The sequence below is a fragment of the Melampsora larici-populina genome, assembly GCF_000204055.1.
Source record: "Melampsora larici-populina 98AG31 unplaced genomic scaffold MELLAscaffold_2, whole genome shotgun sequence".
Classification (NCBI taxonomy): Eukaryota; Fungi; Basidiomycota; class Pucciniomycetes; order Pucciniales; family Melampsoraceae; genus Melampsora; species Melampsora laricis-populina.
Window position 1 is genome coordinate 745,163 of NW_006768766.1, and position 20,248 is coordinate 765,410.

Consider the following 20,248-nt stretch of genomic DNA (forward strand, 5'->3'; position numbering starts at 1 on the left):
GTCTGAGGATATTGAAAGGAATTACATGCATAACATGTACTGCAGCTCAGGCGGACAACTCAAGGGCAGCTCGATGCAAGCTAGCAAACCTATAGCAAACCTATGGCAAACAAGATCCGCAATTGAAGAAAGTCGCGGACCCGGACATCGCGACTTTGCTCAATCCGGTTTCACACTTAATGATTCCTGCAGTGTCATATGTTGAAAACATCCCCAGTAAAAATGTAACGTAAACATACATGATTAAGTTTCAAATATGTATGTTGTACATCAGGGAATCGTTGTGGAAATGTTTTTCTTACATTATAAAACCTTGACTGAACATACACTCAGTTCAAAAAGGAGTCGATCCGATGGGGTTATTTTTTTGAAAAATTGGTTACTGCACCCGCCTGCACGTTGGGGAACTGGGCTCGTCACGAGTTTGGGCTCAAGAACTCATCAAGGTGAGATGGTGATGAGGATGCATTACATCTTTGCATGCAAGGGAAGTGAGTGTACATACAACTTGTGGAGATCACAAACGAGACAAGAAATGAACCACAGCTTTTTATGGATCGGTGTATATAAAGGAGGCAGACTGAAAGGGTATCAATGAATGGAAGCTTGATTCGCTAGCAATTGCGACGCGATTGATCGATTGATCCGATTCTAGGTGACTAAAAAATCAAAAATTGAAGTGATACTTAGAACTTCTATGTATGAGGTCGAGCTGAAGCAGGAGACAAGGTTTATTGACCAAAAGCAAACCAAACGCTGCAAACGAGAGCGATGGAAATGATTGAGCGAGATGGGAAATGCGAAATGGGGGACATGTCAGCATCCAATATTTCATGACTTCATCGACTTAACACAGGTCTGAATATGTGGAGAATGGTGATGAAGAGAAAGAGAGGTCTTACCTGAAGTCGTATAGAAAGAAAAAGGAGTCAAAGAGTGAACAGATGTGAAAAGCAAGCTATGACTTTGCTGAAAGGTTAGTGATGCGAATTCAGCAAAGGTTTTCATCACTTGGTTTTTCAAAGTCAAGCCTCAGGTCTTGGTGCAGGCTTTTCAATCCGTTGGGGCAGTTTATGTTCTGGTGAGGTATTGAGATACCTCAAGAATATATGTTTTCAAATTATGATAAGAAATACATCAGCCTTACATATTTTCTACAAAAACACAAAATCCACATCATGATTACAAAACAGATTTGTCACTGCTAAGTAAGTCCCATGTTTCTCAAATGTCATTACTGGAGGTGTTTTGAAGACATATTTGCCCTTAAAGTTTGGACCGTAGTGTATGCTGCCACTGGGATATGTTGATCAGTGTCAGGGTGCACACACGACCGCAGAGTCACTGCGGCTGTGTGTGCGCACTGTGCACTGCGTGACTCTGATCAACGCATCTCTCACATATCAAAATGTGACTAAATTCTCTCCCTGGTGTCTGGTGGTTCATGGAGAAGTGGAAAACTTTGTAAGCATATGTAGGTTCTAAAGGACCAGAAAGGATCCCGGAACACTCCGCCAGACCCCAGTTGCGTGTGAATTGAGGTATGAATTTTTGAGATTCTGTCGATGTGGGGGTCTAACACTTATGAATTTCGCAGACTCCAAAATCTGTGAAATTTAACCTAGATGTCACGAGTGTATGAATTCTGCTTATATGTGTTGAAAATCGAGAAAAAATGAAAAAGTTCAATCTTTGATCTCTAACTAAATCTAAACACAGCAAACACTATCCTTGGGTTCTCAGTGGTAACTTTTGAAGTTTAGGGACCATTTGGCTGGTTTAGCCAAAAAGTGTTACACAAAAATGCTTTTTCAATCTGCCCCTTTTTCATGGGGCGGAATGTAAAAGTTGAAATTTAGTTATACAATCACCAAACACTCAGCCAAAGCGCTTATCAGAAGATTGAAATAGAGGGGCAAATGGGGGCAAAAACTCTTGTTGGTTTAAGAAACAGCCTCAGGGCTGTTTTTGATAATTGAAGACTTTTTGATCAAATGAAGTTAATGAACACCGGTGTTTTTGATGAAAACCAAAAACTGTTTTGACCCAAAAACAGTTTTTGGGTTCCAGCCAAACGGGCCCTTAATCTTCTTTAAGGTAGTAAAAAACTTGATCATTTTGTCTTGATGTCCAACATGTAATGAAATGATTGTACCCCGGAGGAAACCAAAGGAAACCAGATTCATCCCCTGAAGACCCACACCAAACTTCTTATTGTGCACTCATACCAAGATTGAAAAACAGAGGTTTTGCATGTATCAAGAAACTGTGGCTATTTATAGACTGATACTGAGTCATTGAGAAATGTTGCACATTCACTATGTGTTTCCTAACCAATGTAATTGTACAATACAAAGTAGAAACCCGGGTTTGTGCCCAGTTTTCCAACTTGGATGAGTTCCAGGTGTCTATTTTGTATCCCATAAATGAATATCACCAAACCTCAACCCCATTGTGCCTGGCTACCACAGAAGGTATGGGAGATGTTGCAAGAGATGAATTGGCCAGCAGATATCCAAGGGGTAAAAGAAGCCTTGGTCCAGATATGTGGCCAGAAGAAAGCACAACTCTAAACAAACAATGATGGTACTCAAAGTTGAAAGGTAGATTCTACCTTTTTTGAAAACCTAGATACAAAAACTAGGCACTGCCGGGAAAAGTGAGATTTGGGTTCTCCAGCACCGAAACACACTTCAACCTCACAGAATGATGAAAAGGAATAAACCGGTGAGTGAATCGACCGATTATTCACTCACCAATTGAATGGAATCAACTTATTAAATGAGTGAACCCACTGATTTGAATCAATCAAATCAAATTCAATCGATTCAAATCAGATGACACACAGTTTCACTTTTTGACCAACTGATATCACTGGTGACTGATATTAACAAAACTATTGAGGTTGTATTTCAAATTCAAAAGGTATTTAAATAACTTGATCTACTCGGACCCATGATCTCTGAGGTACAATGATAAAAGGACCTATTTGACAATCCAAATTATACTGAATCACATCTTGAGTTGTGAAGGCATGACTGAGGGACAGAACCAAGAGGATAGATGGCTGCAGCAGTTGCTATCATCTTGAGTTGAAGGTGAACATATGAATATGAAAAGGGGTTTTTGAAGTGAAGTCAATGACAGATGAGAATTATAAGCACGGGGGCCTCAAAGTGAGGGCTTCATATCAGTTTTTTTCCCCGCCAAAAAAAACTAGTATTCTAGGTTTTGAAAAAGGCAGAATCTACCTTTCAACTTTGAGTACCCTTAATGATGAGTAGTAGTTGCATGATCTTGTATGATTGAAACAAAAACTTAACTCTAGTGGTACAGCATATATCACCTTTGAGTGCATGAAATAAGACAGCAATCATTTCTGATCTTGTTGTGTCAAACTGTTCACATCAGAGCTCAACTTCCATGTTCTTTCAACATTTATGGGATACAAAGTTAAATATGGGATAATTAGGGGATACAAAGTAGAAAGCCGGGCACGTGCCCGGGCATGTGCCCACAAGTCCAGATCCCAAATTTTGGCTGTAAAATCGGGATCTGGACTTGTGGACACGTAGCCGGGCATGTGCCCGGAAGTCCACATCCCGAATTTTGGCTGTAAAATTGGGATCTGGACTTGTGGGCACATGCCTGGGCACGTGCCCGGCTTTCTACTTTGTATCCCCTAATTTTCCCCAGTTTCGCAGTTTTTGTTTTTGGCTGTGTTTGGAACTTTCCCACGTTCTCCCAGTTTCCCAGTGTGCTTTTTGGCTGTATTTGGGAAACTGGGAAAAAACTCCCAGATTCAACTTTGTATCCCATAATTATCTTACCAAACAAAATTAATTTTTACTTTCCTCAGAATACCCAAAAACATGTTCTTAAATGTGGGGTCTGGGAGGTATGAGTACCAAATTTTGGTTGACCACACCCTCAACCCCCCCGGATGTGGGTGTGAAAAAATTATGAAACCCACAATTTTTAGAAAAGTCTGTGTTACTTTGGGTATGAAAAAGGCCAAAAAAACCAATTTTGACAGCCCCCTGCCTGGAATTTTGCCAGGGTCCTATACACCACAGGCCTGATTTACCAGTGGGCCTTTGGTCATCTATTTTATACATGTGCTTCATGAACAACCAAGTCAGTGATTCACCACAGTTTGTATTGAAATGAAGGTGGCATCAGTGTCCTGTGGATTTCACATGGACCACTCACAGATGCTCACCATGATTGATTTATGAGTGTTTATCAAGTGCAGTTCACAACAAAACACCATGTATCAACAATATGAAATCACCATGATCAAGTAATGATGATCACTTGGTGATTGTCATTATGAGATCACCAGGGGTGATTCATGAGGATCACTCATGGATTCCTATGGACAACTATCATAGAAAACCATGACAAGTATCCAAGGATTCCTCTGAGTCATAGACACTCAATATTGTAAATGATCCATGGTGGCTTGTCATGAAAATGCTTTGATATTCAAAACACTTTATTCATGATCTTGGAAAGGCAAATAAAAAATGATAACTTGTGCAAGATTTAAAAGGATTAGATAAAACTATGTATATGAGTAGATATGTAGATGAAATCAATATCTTGATACTCAAACATTTTGATTCTCAGTTTATATACGAAAAATGAAGATAGTGAAAAATAACAAAGAGATAGTTTCCTGTGGGAAGACTGATCAAAACACCAAAATAATGCAGAAATGTTTCCAAAATGATACATTTTGGCTCATCAACTGACAATGGGTTTTCCCACAGGAGAATTGACTCTTGCTTCCCATGTGATTACTTTGGAAAAATGACTGATCTGAAACACCAAGTAGGCACAAGTCAACATGATACAAAAGAAAGGGTCACTTCAAAATGAAATAGATGATGTGCTACATACCTTCAAAAAATGAAGACTCAAAGTCCCAATACTGGGTCTGAAATGTTTATAGAGGCGCTAAAGCCATCAGAGTAATGATATATCATGGTTGATAAATTATGTGCTGGTTACTGCTATTATGGAGACAAACAGCAGACTCCTGCATGAATACTGTAGAGCCAAGGTGTGGTATTTGAACTGTGAAAACGGTGCAGATTTTGAAGCAAAATTGACTCTACTATTGGTTTCACCATGTCAACGTCTCAATAATTGCCAGCTTTGGACAAGAATTGGGTGTCTGATCTGATATAAAACATATTGTCAAAATCTGGAAAAATATGTGAGATGATGAGGGAACACAGCAGGATGGATGCAAGCATGGTTTTCTCATTTATTTCTGAGCCCTACTGGCCTCTGTATATTTTTCTAAGTTTTCCCACTTTTCTGTGTGAGCACCAACCAAGGTACAACCTGGTGTGGAGTTCCATGTCTTAAGAGAGTTGTGTATAGATGTACAGGTTATGCTTGTAGCCAGGGAACTTGGAATAATGAAGTTCTAAGCAAGAAGGAAAAATAGAAACAATTTCTCCTGACTTCGTGCTCCCATGCACCAAGCAAATACCACTAGACAAAGTAAATATGTGAGATGATGAGAAAACACAGCAGGATGGATGCTACCATGATGTTCTCATTTATTTCTGAGCACTACTGGCTTCTGTATAATTTTCTAAACTCAACACTAAATTTACAATCTGGTGTAATGGTTGATGTATTGTAATGTATAAATGCAAATACAAAAATCTACTTTACCTTTGGCAGTTGGCTTTGGATTTGGTTTAGCTTCCTCCAAAACTTTTTTCTTGCATTTCTGGTCACAGGAGGCAGATTTAGGTGTTGCACATTGATGATAAATAGGTGCTATTGATTTATACCCACTAATGAGCAATAAGGCAACACAATAAGTCACATGAGACTCTTTGTGGAATCACAAAGACTGGCTGCATAAAAGCTGGGCTTGCTAGCCAAAGTGATCTACTAGTTGATTAAGACCTTGAACGTTTACACACAACATGAAGTGTAATTTAATTTGGACTTGGAATTTGCACTGAATTTTTGGGGAGCCCCACGGTACACCCAAAATAAAGGTATATATGTTGAATTGATTGTACAAAACTTTCTTGCTTCAAAGAAAATCAAAAAATCAAGACATAAGTTTCACTTACTTAATATATTGTCAAATATCTATTGGACACAGACCACAAGTCAGCCAATTTGAAGTGTTTGTACAGAGACTGTCATCTAATATTTGAAGAAGTGTCCAACTGCCACCACAACCATTCCAATTTTGATTGAGATCAGTTATAGATGTGTTGTGATCACATGCTGAGTGATGTAAATTGTACCCAAGCCATTGGTAAAATTCAACCCCTGGGTAAGGGGAATTTTGCTGCTATATATAAGGGAGGAAATCTTTCTCCGGCCCATTGTGCATCAATCACTGAACAATAAGAAATGTCTGGACCACTGTGCAATTGTGATTTTCAGTGCCACAGTTTTGGTATCAATCATTATCCACCATAGGTTCAACAGCAAGGAGTTTGAGAGGAAACAAAGTAAATGGTGGTGGTTCAAGTTTATAAGCTTTAATTTTGAGTTCCATTACCTCCAAATAGAGAAAATTTAATAAATTTTGAGCCCAGATGACAATCACATGAAGCAATATGTGGTATGTACCAGTTCAAGGGCCCCAGCTTCTTTTTCTGGGAGCCAGTTAGAGGGCTGTCCTGATCACAGCTCTATATTTACCTGGAATAAACATGAGTACTTGTATTGGCCAGCTGATTGTGTCTCCCGGCCTGTCAACCCACATTTGCGGGATACAAAGTAGAATCCGGGCATGTGCCCGGCTTTGTGCCCAGAATTATTTTGGCAGTAAATTTTGATTTCCTGGGCAAAAGTCCGGGCCCAGAATTCAAATTTACTGCCAAAAACATTTGTGCTAATTGTACTCCTTATTTTTCAAAAGGTCTTCAGTGGTTCCTCCCACATCTATCTTTGCAGCTACCCTTTCTGACAAAAATATTTTGCTCCAACCTACTTGTTCTGATTTTTGTGTACACTGTACCAGTACCAATGATGGTATATCACATTGTCAACTGATGTTTCCTTTTCAGTGCTGCAAACATTCTGTCTTGATTTTCATTAGTGTGTGTTTCATAATCCTTTGGGCATACCAAGTTGGTCCAAGCCAAATCCTGTGAAAGAGAAAATAGTAGATAATGTGTTGTATGGAGATGGGTTAAGATTATTGATATGGTGAAACCATCTTTCTCATCTATGTGTTCAAGGGGAGAGGGGAAGATTTTCCCACCAATGCAGATATTTATGATAGCCATCCTTGCTGCTAGGGTTTGGGACAACTATTCACCACAAGCTCAAAGAACAACAATCTTCCTCTTGGGTCCTTTCTCATGAAGAAGTTTGAGCCTCACAGGTCATATATCATTATGGGTACCAGATATTTCATTTTTTACTACTAGAAATCTTGTGTTTGTTGTGTTACTTCATCCTATATATGAGAGCGCAATATCAAGTGAACATGTAAAATTGGATACCCCTGATATTATCAGATACAAAGAGGATAGAAAACAGAATCAAAAGTAGAAATGACAAGAATTCATTCATCATTTGGTGGATATTCATCTTGTGGTACATCATATTCTTCTTCTGGATGAAGACCTGCACATTCCAATTGATGACTAACTCTAGGGCAGATGGTTCTATGTTGGTATTGACATTGTAGACAGTACCAACTTGTTCTCCTAGTTTCTCCTTGACATAAGTGAAATTTTTGGTTACATCTACAAGTGATGCAAATTTTACAAGGGGCACCTGCTCCTTCCTGTACAAAACTTGCAACACGGCCACATTGACAATCCAGAGTAGAGTACTGATGTATAACCACAGTTGATATAAAAAATATGGATGTCAAGAATTTCAAAGTCATATATTTTTTTAGCAAGCATACCTGAAGACAGTTACTGATGAGCCCATATATTCTCATGTTTTTTGTGTTAAGAAAATTATTTATAAAATATTAAAGAGTAACTCTGATATCAACTAACTAAAGAGATGGCTGTCATGATTATCTATTTTGTCCGCCAAGACCTTAAGGAGTCTCTCAGTGGGAATTGACTCCAACTTGTAAGATCCTAATTAAAGCAATAGAATGAGTGTGGCAAATTATTAGTTCCCTGGTATGTCTCTATCAGGATTCAGGGATTTCTTCTTGGTGGCTTTTGAGAATAACGTTAAGGAAAGAAAGGAACCAGACATTGGAGGGGTATAATAATCTTGAACAAAAACAGTCCCTAGGTCCTGTAATTAAAATAAAAGAGTGAGGGACAAATGAGTCAAAACTTACTTTAAAAGGTGACTTTGATGTCTGAGTGAAGCACACGTATTATCTAAGGTTGAAAAATTCAACTCAAACCAGTCTCAAGTATGATGTTGACTTTTCAGAATCTGATGGAAAGAACAGAAGTTTATCTGGGAAGAAGGTGGGTGAGTATTTCTACTGATCATGATTGCCAGCCCAGTGCCAGATTTTTTGGGTCACAATAAACATGTCTGCTCATGTCTGGTCTCACTTGTAGTTTGTTAAATTATGGGGTGCACCCTTGTGATGAGGGAGAGGTGTAGCATCCTGAAAGCCAGTATATCTGCAAGATTTTGTGTAGTTCTCACAATACCTGGTTTCAACTTTGTTTGATTACATAAAATAGGTTGACCCACAAGATGAGTGGGTGGGCATCATCCTGAAAGCCAGTATTTATCAATTATTTCAAGTCCATATCAAGCTCTGACGTGGTTTCACTGTTCATTACATAATTGAGGGTCAATACTTGTGATGTGTGTGTGGGTAGCATCATGAAACTGAAAGGCAGTATATTTGTAAGATTAGGGGTCCTTATCAATATATATGGTTTCAATTCTGGTTCATCATTAAATAGTCAAGGGTGGACCACTGAGATGGGTGGGTTGGTAGCATCCTAAATTCCAGTATAGGGGCAGTTTTGTACAGATTTCTGATGCTGGATGACGTCATCTCAATTTTGGTGGTATCATAGGTGTAGGTCACTTGTTATTTACTGATTGAAATTTCAAAAATAACAGGTACTATGTGAACTGTCTGTACCAACGGGTTGGTCTTTGAAACCTGATATTTCATATCACAAATGGTTTGAAAACATTGGCTATTGACCATTGTTACCAATTTCATTTACCATTATTTTCTTCTTCATCATTCATAACATTCTTTCTTCTCATCTCTCTATCCAAAGTTTATAGTCATCATATATTTAAGAAACCCACCCTTCACTCCCTGGTTTGTCAGTAAGGAGTTAAGTTGTTATGTGGCAACAACAATAGAAAAAAATTGTTCTACATTTTTTTGTCAGAAGTCGTGTTTTTAAATTTTGTTGTTCAAAAAAATAAGTAAAAGATAATCTTTGTACCTGTGTTCATTTATCTGAGAATTTTTATGTTATGTTGGTTATATTCCTTTTCAGATAGTGGGTATTATTTGTTGCATGATGTGTTTATTATTTAGACTGCTAGCCACCCTGTAGGGTGTTTGTTTGTTTTAGACATGAAGTGAATTTATCCTCCTTGGCTTTTTAGGAAAAAGGGACTTGGCATAGTACTAATTTAGTCTGTTGTCCTCTGATTTCAGTGATTACCATGGTGGCATTTCCATATCTTTTGGTAACTGACCCATAACATCTTGAGAGCAGACACGTGTTATTTTGAAAACATATTGGAATTATTGAAAACATTACATGGGGCACACTGGGATGCCAGTGACCAGTAGTAGAGGGCTGTGAATGTGTATAAGACATAAAAGTGGTTGGTGAAAAAAACAACCCCACTGCTCAGTGAAATAATTGATTGGTCTTCATGCCTTCAAAATGGTCTTAGATCTTTCAAAATGATTCATGATTCATGTCATGCAACAATTACATCTGATTGTGAGCACAGGACAATCTTCACTACCTTCAACCTTGGATTGAAATTGAATTCAAGCTCATATAATCTTTGTATAATGTCAGCTAATTGTTGTGTTTCCAAAGTGAGTGGAACTTTTGATTCTATTCATTCAAACAATCCCTTTGGTCATGTTATACTGATTTTATTGAGATACTTTTTGCCTTCTTTTTCAATTTTTCTTTGATTTTAGGAATATGCTGATTTACAAAGTAATCCAATGGATAACATAGAAATGGAGCCAGATGAGAATAATTTTTTACATTGGTCAGGAAAATATTGAAACTCACTTTTCTCAAACCCCCAAGAACTCATGACTTTTATAAAGAAAAAGAATCATTCTTTGTTGATTGTGTCGGTTTCATTAATGGACCTGTAAGCTGTCAACTTCTGACTTAATCCAAATTTCATACTTTATCATCTGACATTGAATATTTCATGAAGACAGATTCTATCTTCCATGGTTTGTAATCTTACTCAAATCCATTCACTCAGTTTGAAATCACTATATGTCAATCCCAAAACTTGATTGATTTATGGGTGGACATTTTACAATTGACCCTACTTTTCCATTACAATACATATCCATTCAAAGCACCCGTTTGTATACCAAACCCAACAAATTCATAATCTCTGTATAAATCTCATACCTATGTACACATCACAATTATTGACAAATATTCTATGTTTTACTTTGTGCTCTAGCCAATCAAAGCTAGCACTTGAATTTATCATCCAAGAATTAATCAAGAAGGTTTGTCTGTGTAGGAATTCTAAAAGCAGATGCTTGGCAACCTTCTGTAGGAATTAAACATGGTTTGTGTATAAATCAATGTCAAATCAAATTACTTTGTTTGCTTCAAAGTAAGGGAGTTGACTGTTTCTGCAAATTCCCAGCATTCCCATGTCTAAAACAGTACTTAGGACACTTGTCAACTTACATGTCAAAACAAATTGTACACAAAAGTTAAACCCATGAAGTTCTGATAATGTTGTTGAAGTTGATCACTTGTTATTAACAAATATGAATGTTAGACAACAGGACTTTTTACATTGAAATTTGCGCTCAACAGGTCAGATTTCTTCACCTGCTTCAAAGTTGATTTCCATTGATGACATAGGCTGTTTACCACATTGTCTTTCTTCTATCCTTTTCTATCTCATTATCATCAATCCTCACTTGCAAAACTTTCCTAGTTATTGCTTTGTCGATTTTTTGCTTTCCCACCCGCTCCTCCCTTTTTAATCTGGAAGAGTATCTTTGGTATTGGTTTCTATTTAAGTCAAACTGAGCTCTCCATGTGCTATTTGTGATTAAGAAATGTTTACTGGTTTATTTCTTTATGATTTGGGCACATACATATTATTAATTCTGAACATATTATGAGGTGTTGTTCTGCACTTTGTTCGCACTGTGTTTAGTTATCATTCTTAGAATGATTCTTTACAAGTTTGTAGTCCTGTCCGCCAGCCCCCCCATGGGGTGTTTGGTTTAGGATGATTGAAATTTATTGTCCATTGGTTGCAGACTAAGGGTTAGGGTTAGGGGCTGCTGAGGGTTTTTTACAAGGATGCAGAGGGGGCTCCAGAATATCCCAAGGCCAATTCATGAGATGAGAGAAGATGAGCATCATACTTCCTTCCTGGACTTCCCCACAGATTGGAGGCTCTGATAGGTACAAAGGCTTGGTCTTGTACCTTGTTTCCATTTTTGAAGACTGTGACAATAGACAAATCTGCACAAATTTGTTTATATGGGGTCCAGTGAGCATTAAAGTGTTGTTTTGCCTTTGAGTACTACAGGTATGACTCTAGATGTGCCATACCAACTACCCTCAAGTGTTTGATTATCACTCAGCACATGCTGAGGCATGAACACAAACTGAAAAGATGCAACACATAGTGGGTTGACTTTCTGAAATTGATGTAGGTCTTCCTTCCACAAATTTAGGGTGAAGGTTTTGATTTCAAGGATGTAATGTACCTCAAAGCCCCCCAAAGTTTACTTGAAGTTCCCTGCCTTGGTGACCACTATCTGATTGTCAACATATGGTCCTTTAGACAAGACTGCCAACACAGTTACATAGGATTGGAATATACAAAGTGTTTTTGGATGTTGCCCCTCTTTGCAAGGTTTTGATCTGAGGTATTTCTTGGCTTATAATGATGCCTTGGAGGGAAATTTGGACATGGTCTGGCCATGGATTGGCATCAGATTCTGCCTTGGAGTCCTCAACCCTCTATGTTGACAGTATGGCTACTATGTTCAAATGTTACTCCAATTCACATTCTTGTGTTGTACTTCTTGGTTGTACAAGAATTATTCAGAGATGTGAGAAAATGAAATCAACAATGGATGCAGAAGATAAATCTCAAATCTTACAGCTGAATCTTCATGCACTGTGCTTGTTGAGGACACCCTAGACATTGCTTCCTTCCTTTTCAAAAATTGGATATTAGCCATAAGTACCTCTCTCAAAGCTTGAAGTTGTGAGGCCAGGCACAAAGGACGAGTGTGTTGAGTTGAACAAAATTTATCATGGTTGAGCCTGGATTCACAGAAAATGCAAGCAGGCTGAAGGTCCTCCCAAAGTAGAGAAATGTCATGAATTCTTAGACAAAGTAGACTGAACAATTCTAGGGAGTAAGTAATTGGAGGGCTCGAGCTTCCTTCGGGAAATGATCTTGCAAAGCAGAGTAGAACTTGAAGCCATCGTTGGTGAGCTCAGAATGACTGATTAAAGTAGTCTAGTAAGTAGGATATTTGACAAGTATAATGAGGCAAGCGCTTCTCTGTTTCCCGCTAAACAAGAATCCACAGCTACAAAGCACCTTGTTTTAGGATGAAGTTGTTGATGAGGTTTGATTCGAGGGTTTAAAAAGATCAGGATAGGATGTGAAGTTGAATTGAACACAGCCCAGAATGTGTATTACAGTTTAACACGTCGTCATGTTACTGTACTGAAATTCGATTTCTTGTTTACTTCGATCGATTCTCTTTCTTTCATGAACTCTACATGTAAACCAAACTTAACTAAGTCCCGACCTGGACCTAACCACCAACTCCAGGGAGGGACTTACGCCCAATCCACGATTTCAAGCGTGAGATCGGTCGGGGTGTTTGGCCAAATTCTCTGATCTCAATTTCTCACGAGCTCTGCATATGAAGGCTCATTGACCCCTTAATGAGAAATGACCGCCGACAATACGCGCACATTTCTATACGCTCGGCTGGTCCTCATCCCGTTCCCTCAAAATGTTATCCCAAAAAAAGGATTTGGGGTAAATCACGGGGCCACAGATGACTGCGGCTCCCCTAAGTCGCGTAAGCCGACATATCCTTGAATATGATTGACGAAACTGTCAATATGTTTCAGCCAAACTGCAGTTTGGCCCATGCCGGCGTGAAATTCACCAAGTCCTCCGTATTACCACACCCACATGTGCAAACCTTTGACGTTCATTACCATCGATGCTACGACGGAGCCAATCGGCTGCCAACGAAGCCTTGTTAAACCAGTCCGAAGATACACGCCGGCTCAAATCATTAACTGCACGCCCACAATTCAAATCAGTGTACCTTAACGCTTCTGAAGATACCCAAGCAGCTGCTGGAAGATTCGCGTTTCAGTCCAAGCACGCCTACCCTGCAAGGCCTCAGCAGGTCGATTCGCTAGTAGATCTGCTGAATAATCATACGACCTTTCTACTGGCGGGAACCGGGTTCGGGAAGAGCCGTGTGCCCGAAATGTTCTACGACGCCTATGACGAAGGCTATGCCCCCATAATACTCAGTATTAACCCTTTGGACTCGCTTGGGGATGACCAGGCAAGCCTTACCCTCGAGCGCATGTATCTTAACAAAGCAACTCACACACCCGCGACACATGTACACTATTACAGGTTTTGGAAAAAGCCAATGTCAACATCAGTGCGATCAATTTGACCGGGCCCAATTGCACGGCCGACGCGTGTGAGGCTATCTTGCTAGGGAAATACCCTTTCGTCTACGTGGTACGTATATGTGGCAAATGGACCCCTTTCTCTTCATGGCCGACACGTTAAAACTGACTAAGCTCTACCTCCTCCGGATACCGTCAGAGTCCCGAGGTGGCCTTGACCAGCACCATCTTTGACAGGATGTGGCGGGACGCGCGCTTCCAGGCTAGACTGACACTGCTTGTGGTAGACGAGGCTCACATGATATATTCATGGGGCCTCGTTGCAAGCGGTCAGGCGAAGAGGTTAGCGAGTCATGTTCGAGTCCACGACGGCGGAGTGTTCCGACCGTCTTACGGAGACCTTACTCGCAGATTTTTATCAACAAGCAACATTCCTTTGCTTTTGATGTCAGCGACGTGTACACCGCAAGCCATTAAGGCAATTTTACTAAACCTCAAACTCGAATCGCATCACGTTCGATTCCACCGAGCCGAACTAACCCGCCCTGAACTTCGACTGATTCGGAGGTCATTCAAGCGGCCGCTGAAAGCTGCCCTACGCGGTTTATTTACTCACCACACCATTGTGGCAAATGAATCCATTCCACCTACACTGATCTACTCTGGGACACAAAACGCCACTTTAGACACCTTACAAATAATATGTGCTTCTCGAGGTCAACCTCACGAGGCGGCGAATGGCCATTCCCAATTTGCTCGTAGGTACCATGCAACCACGGGGCCCCAAGGCAAGCTTGACGCTGTGGCCTCTTTCATCGCTGGCTCACTCGCAGTGCTTTGCTGCACACTCGCTTTGGGCCTAGGCCAAAACTGGCACCGAGTACGACGAGTAATTGTTGTTGGGCGTCAAGACCCTTGCAGTTTCATTCAAATGTCGGGGCGATGTGGACGAGATGGAAGAAGGGGTCTTGGGTTTCTCTTGGTCGAACACAAACGCACCAACGGTAAAAATTCTATTGCCAATTTTACGTCACCTCGGGAGATGACCGACGACGACCGGATGGATGCACTAGCAATCACTCCAGTCTGCCTTCGCGTAGCCCTGGCGGTCGACCTGAGGTGAGTTCTCTCAAAACTTCTCAAGCTACATCGGTTGGCGTGATAGTGCATCAAGCTGACCTACCTCGCTAGTCACGGTTACATTCCCCTCGATGTCGAGGATTTAACAGCCACGACCGAGTGCGCCCGGCAGGCAGCTGCAGGCATGCCTGCCTGCGACTGCTCGAACTGCCTCCCTGAAGCAGCGGAGGCCTTATGGCTGGCCCAGTTAGCCTTAACCAACGCCAACTTTGATGGGACATTCAGCTTATCGCCTGGCGACTTGATGGATCTGGTTCGAGAACTACCAATGCCTCCTTTTGTTCCGCCTTCTGATATACGACGTGTCGCACTTCGCTGTTCTCGAGAAGACCCCATCTTCCAATTGCCCACATTGGAAACCTTGGTGGCCGATCTGACTTCTGCTTTCAAAAAAATGTTTGATATCGCATTTCCAACCGGTTCAGACCTGGGCCCTGAAGATTACTTTGGTCGTGAACTAGCATGGGACATCGCCAAAAATATAGATATCTTAAGGGTTCCCCAGGATTTATGTGTCATCCTTGGAAGTGAATCGCTTACCGGCCAATTTGATGTGATATTCAAATCGTTTCTCAAGTGGCAAGAGGAATCTGATTCACCTTCGGCAATCACATCAGCGGCCGAACGCCGGCGTAAAGCGTGTCGTACTCCTGCCACGCCCAAGGTGCACCAATCCGTGGAAGGAGCGACAATGGCCAAAGAACGTGCTGAGACCGACAAGGCCGAGCTCATCCGCACGCGTGAGCTAGCTAAAGAGCAGAATGCATTGCAAAAGGCCGCGACTCGCGCGAAACGTGCACAAGACAAGCGTGATGCGGACGCGCAACACCGCGCGAGGAAGGACGCGAGCTTGGCAGCGAAGTCTCGTCGCTCAGGGGTGCCTCCACCTCAGCTGGTTTCCCCAGATTCTTCGATCTCACAACATCAGGGTTCTACGTCTTCAAAACGCCCGGTAGAAGATACATCTTTGGCACCCAAAACGACCAAAAGACATCAGCATGAGGTAAGCAGGTGATAGTGGTGGCTCAGTTCGACATTTGGCTGACATGTGTTGCATTTACACCTCTTCCTGACCTTCGTCATTCTCCCATGACGATAACACGTCAGCCGCCCCCCATCGGAAACGGGATGATCGACCCGCGTCTCTGTCCGCAGTAATCATCTTGATCATCGACTGATGACCAATTCGCCAACAGTTGGTCACAGGGGCTGGACCGTGTGGGTGGTCCTTCGCGCATAAGTGATCCTCAGCGTATTTGAGGAAAACCGCCATTGATGTATCCGTAATGGCATGGAGGTTGGGCTGGTACACCAGCTTATGTCCCGACATGGCTTTCAGGAGTTGCATTAGCTTGCGCAGCTATGTGGAGGCGCGTTATTGTTTTGTCAGTTACCCAACGGAATCAAAAAACCAAGACAATAAATATACACATATAAGTTCGCACTGACGAGAGGTATATTGTTGGATAACCGATAAGTGAGTCTCTCAATGTCTGTGCCATGCCCCTAAAGAGGGCACATCACGGGGTCAGTCATCAATAAACCATGCAAATCGTTTGACGCATGAAACAAAGTCTTTGACCTACTGTGTTATTATACAAATGTTTAAGCCAATAAATATGTACTTCAAGAAATTCATCAATCGGCATCCAGTGGTCGTCGCGTCCATTCGATGGAATGAGAAGGGAGTGTTTGATCGCGTGCGCGAGCTCCTTAGGTAAATCCTCCTCTAATAACATCACCAAGCGTGGAATGTGTCTCGCATAATGAGACAGCCCAGGTAAACCTTGACCCATGATGGCCCAGCGCTTCCAGATTGACATCAGGCGGCCGATATCACCGGCGCGGGTGGCGTCGTGTGCTTCGACCACTGTCGCGAAATCCCGGAGGCGTAACAATAGGTTGTAATGGGTATGATTTTCGCTCTCTTTAGCTGCCGTGAGTGCGGAATGATCGAAATAGTTCTGCCAGACCTCTTCAAAAAGGTCCTCGCACGCCTCCTTTGAGGTTAGGTCGATTCCAGATTTCAGATCTATGATCTGCCTAGAAGATTCCCGTTTGCACCTCATTCAATTGGTCAGCCCGTGTCATTATTCAACTCCTATTAAAAGCGCAACATACTGACTTGAGGATGAATACCATATTGGCTTTATGCACCTGTTGCAGAGAGCGCATGATGGAGTTGAAATCCTGAGATGCTGGAGGCTTCTTGCAATCCCCGCCCAAAGCAAACGATGACCGCCAGACACCGGTATTATCTTTGTCGTCCGAGTTTCCCCAGTGCATTCCCCAAATGGCCTTCGCCACGTTCCAGGTGGTGTGAGCGCCTCCAAAAACAGAAAGGACCCATTCAAATCCTTCGATGTGATTAATGGGTGGAAACCGCTTCACTCGCAAGCTTTCCACGAGAAGATTCGAGCCGACGTCGCCCCCGGCAACTAATAGTTTCTCAGCGTAAGTGTCATCATCGACAGCAATTTGTGCCTTGATCTGGTCTAACACCCGTGTGACGCCCTCGGCAGAAGAGTCGGGGGCGTCCATCATTCGCAAAAAGTGAATGTTGGGCTGGTGCATTGGAATAGGATCGACCGCCGGAGGTCGGGTCGCACAAGGCGCTAATTTATGTCGGTCTGGAGCAGCCTCTATGTGGGTCGAATATTCTATCAAAGCCTTGGCCAGCTGTGCCTTTATGACGAATTTCCAATGTGCTGCCTCTGCTGGGCCAGGTGAGAAGAGGGACATATTGACAGGTTTTCGATCCGCCTCGCCCATAGCCACCAAAAACGCCGCCAGACCGTCTGCCTCCTCAGAGCACTTCACCTGCAGGCATGCCCGGACGACGTTGAAGAATCCCCAGGTACCATGGAACAGTCGGGACGACGTATCAATGCGTGTGTTGTGGATCCTCAAATGTATATCGATGTTGTCGTAGCACAAAAGTGGCATGATCTTGTGATTCAATTTGAATATCTGGATTAGTCGATCATCTTGGATTTTGCGTAGGTGTTCCATTGCCCGCAGCGAGGTATTCCTTGAAGCTGAAATACCCAAAGAATTTAGCCACTCATTCACCCGACAAGATACCCCACCAGCGAATGCAACCAGCCCATTCGCCATGGCGATTGCATTGCTCCGGCGGTTGCACACGCCGGCTATCATCGAGCAGACCATTACGGGCACCTATCCAGGCCAAAGAAGTGAGTTAATGAATAGCGTACGCTTCGGTGACAAAGACGTGGCTATCACCATGAACTCACGGTTGCGAGTTTATGGGCAGCGTTATCTGCCGGAGTCGACTTTACATATACCATGTTTTCAAGTGACAATACCGTGGTGTCATCGAGGGCACCTTCAATCTCGAGGGTCTCAGTTGGCGTGGAGTCGGCGGAAGAGGGTGGCAAGTCTAGAACTTCGTCGTGGTCGTCAGGTTCTATGACCGTTTGTTTGAGGGCCGCGGCGATTTTGCTGTGTATCAGGCGGTACAGAAATCTCATCCCGGTGCGCACTTGTTCGTTTCGAATCTTTTCAGCGCTCTCTCCGAAAAAGTCGGGTGTGATCCTACTTGAGCTGACATACGCTCCAGCAGGAAAATGCCCACGCGGCACTTCCTGCGCGTTGACAATGATGCTTGCCTTTGTTCACAAACGTGAAGAGTATGTGTGAGTCGTGCCCCCTGGAAGCGCTTCACATGGCATATCACTGACCTCCTCAAAAACTAACTCTTCCCACGTGCCTTTCCCTTGATCGCTGGTATTTGTCAATCTCCCTAGGTTCTTGACGATCGAACGGGTTTGCTTGGCGCCGAGGCCAACTTTCATTAGGCGTCTCCGCGAATTGAGGTCGGGATTGTCCGCAGACAAGAAGGTGACCATAAACTCCTTGGGCGAGAAACCCAAGGAGTTTATGTAGTTACATATTTTGATGGTATTGGCCACGGTTGTAGGAATTGGTGAAATTGCAGACATGCTGGCAACCGCCTGTGCTATACCCAGGAGGAGTCGATGCAAGTATTTTCGCGATTGGGGGCAAAAGGGATAGCTGGCCATGACCTTGACCATGATATTGCAATAAACTAATAACACTGGTCATACAATGTTATCGTGTGCAAAAGTCCCCAAAGTGTTTCAAATATGAACACCACGCGAGCTAGTGTTCCACACCGAGGGCCAGGTTGCGACCCATACATCAGTCGCCCACACGGAGGGTCCATAAATCCCCTCGTTTGTGCACCAGTACGCATTAAATTTCATGCTGACCTCCTGGAGTTGCCATTAGATCATGACCCGCCCGTGCAAACATTCCCAAATGTGGAGTACTTTTATTGTCGCTCATCCCAAAGCGTTGATGGCATTTCATCGTCTCGCGACTGATACGTGCCGGAGCGGTCAGTCTCAGTTGATCAAATCCTAAGAATCCCAATCGGGCCATGGGCTTTCCTCTAAGTCTCTTACTCATCCTGTCTCCGGCATATTGAACCATCCATAGGCGTCTGAAGTCTAGAGATGCTCCCCCGAGCGCCGGAACAAGCACACCGAAAGTCGGAATGAAGAAATGTATATATACCACTAACGTTGGGTCCCTCTCATGGCTAATGAGGCACCTTCCGCATTAGCCATGGAATCACAAACGAGTGATCTGCCGAATAGTGAACATAGCGTCGCTATTTCAAATATCTTAGGGGCCATCCGAGCCGAAGGCCTGACAGTCTCGTCTTTCCTATTCTTGCTGGACTCATCTTCACCGCGACCGCCCGACTACGAACCTCCCTCGCTCATCGATAGGACTTATCACATATTTCATTTCATGCAAATCCAAGAGTTGTCTGTCTTCCAGTTTCTTCATACATTCCTTGACCTCCAGAATCTCGAGTTCAGGAATCATCGGGTCCAATGGCGTGGTGCAAACGCCGAATCACAAACGCCGATTCGCATGCTCCTGAACCGGATGAAGAGGCTTCTCTACACGGATGGCATGGGCCGCCGCTTTTGGACGGAGTACATTGAGGGCCAGGTGAGGCCTCCCACATCTAACATTTTTGAATCATATATGCTGCATTAACTGACGGAAAGATCACCACCTCCCTCGAGCCAGATGCACGCTCTAGGAATTCACAGTGCCCCTTTTTGATTGGTCGGCGTTCGACTTGCCTGCTTCGCACGTAAGCATCATCCAAAGATTCTCCGTTCTCCGTGCGTAAGCGTAAACCAGGTTGTTTACGCTCAATGCTTCGCCTTGTGCAGGTTATATTTGGTGTCGCGCTGAATCAGTAGGGTGGT

At 42.7% G+C, this 20,248-nt stretch overlaps 2 protein-coding genes across 2 annotated transcripts; one reads left to right on the plus strand and one right to left on the minus strand.

Annotated features, from left to right (window-relative positions):
* Positions 1 to 13,402: 13,402 nt before the first annotated feature.
* Positions 13,403 to 16,232, plus strand: MELLADRAFT_101644 (uncharacterized protein; the record flags this gene model as incomplete). Its single annotated transcript, XM_007404197.1, has 4 exons — positions 13,403 to 13,606; positions 13,834 to 13,944; positions 14,998 to 15,975; positions 16,179 to 16,232. The coding sequence occupies 4 exons, from the start codon at positions 13,403 to 13,405 to the stop codon at positions 16,230 to 16,232; spliced, it is 1,347 nt and encodes a 448-aa protein (XP_007404259.1).
* A 717-nt stretch (positions 16,233 to 16,949) lies between these two features.
* Positions 16,950 to 19,853, minus strand: MELLADRAFT_101645 (uncharacterized protein; the record flags this gene model as incomplete). Its single annotated transcript, XM_007404772.1, has 8 exons — positions 16,950 to 17,015; positions 17,094 to 17,792; positions 18,045 to 18,152; positions 18,230 to 18,604; positions 18,677 to 19,053; positions 19,229 to 19,378; positions 19,543 to 19,607; positions 19,735 to 19,853. The coding sequence occupies 8 exons, from the start codon at positions 19,851 to 19,853 to the stop codon at positions 16,950 to 16,952; spliced, it is 1,959 nt and encodes a 652-aa protein (XP_007404834.1).
* Between the last annotated feature and the right edge of the window lie 395 nt (positions 19,854 to 20,248).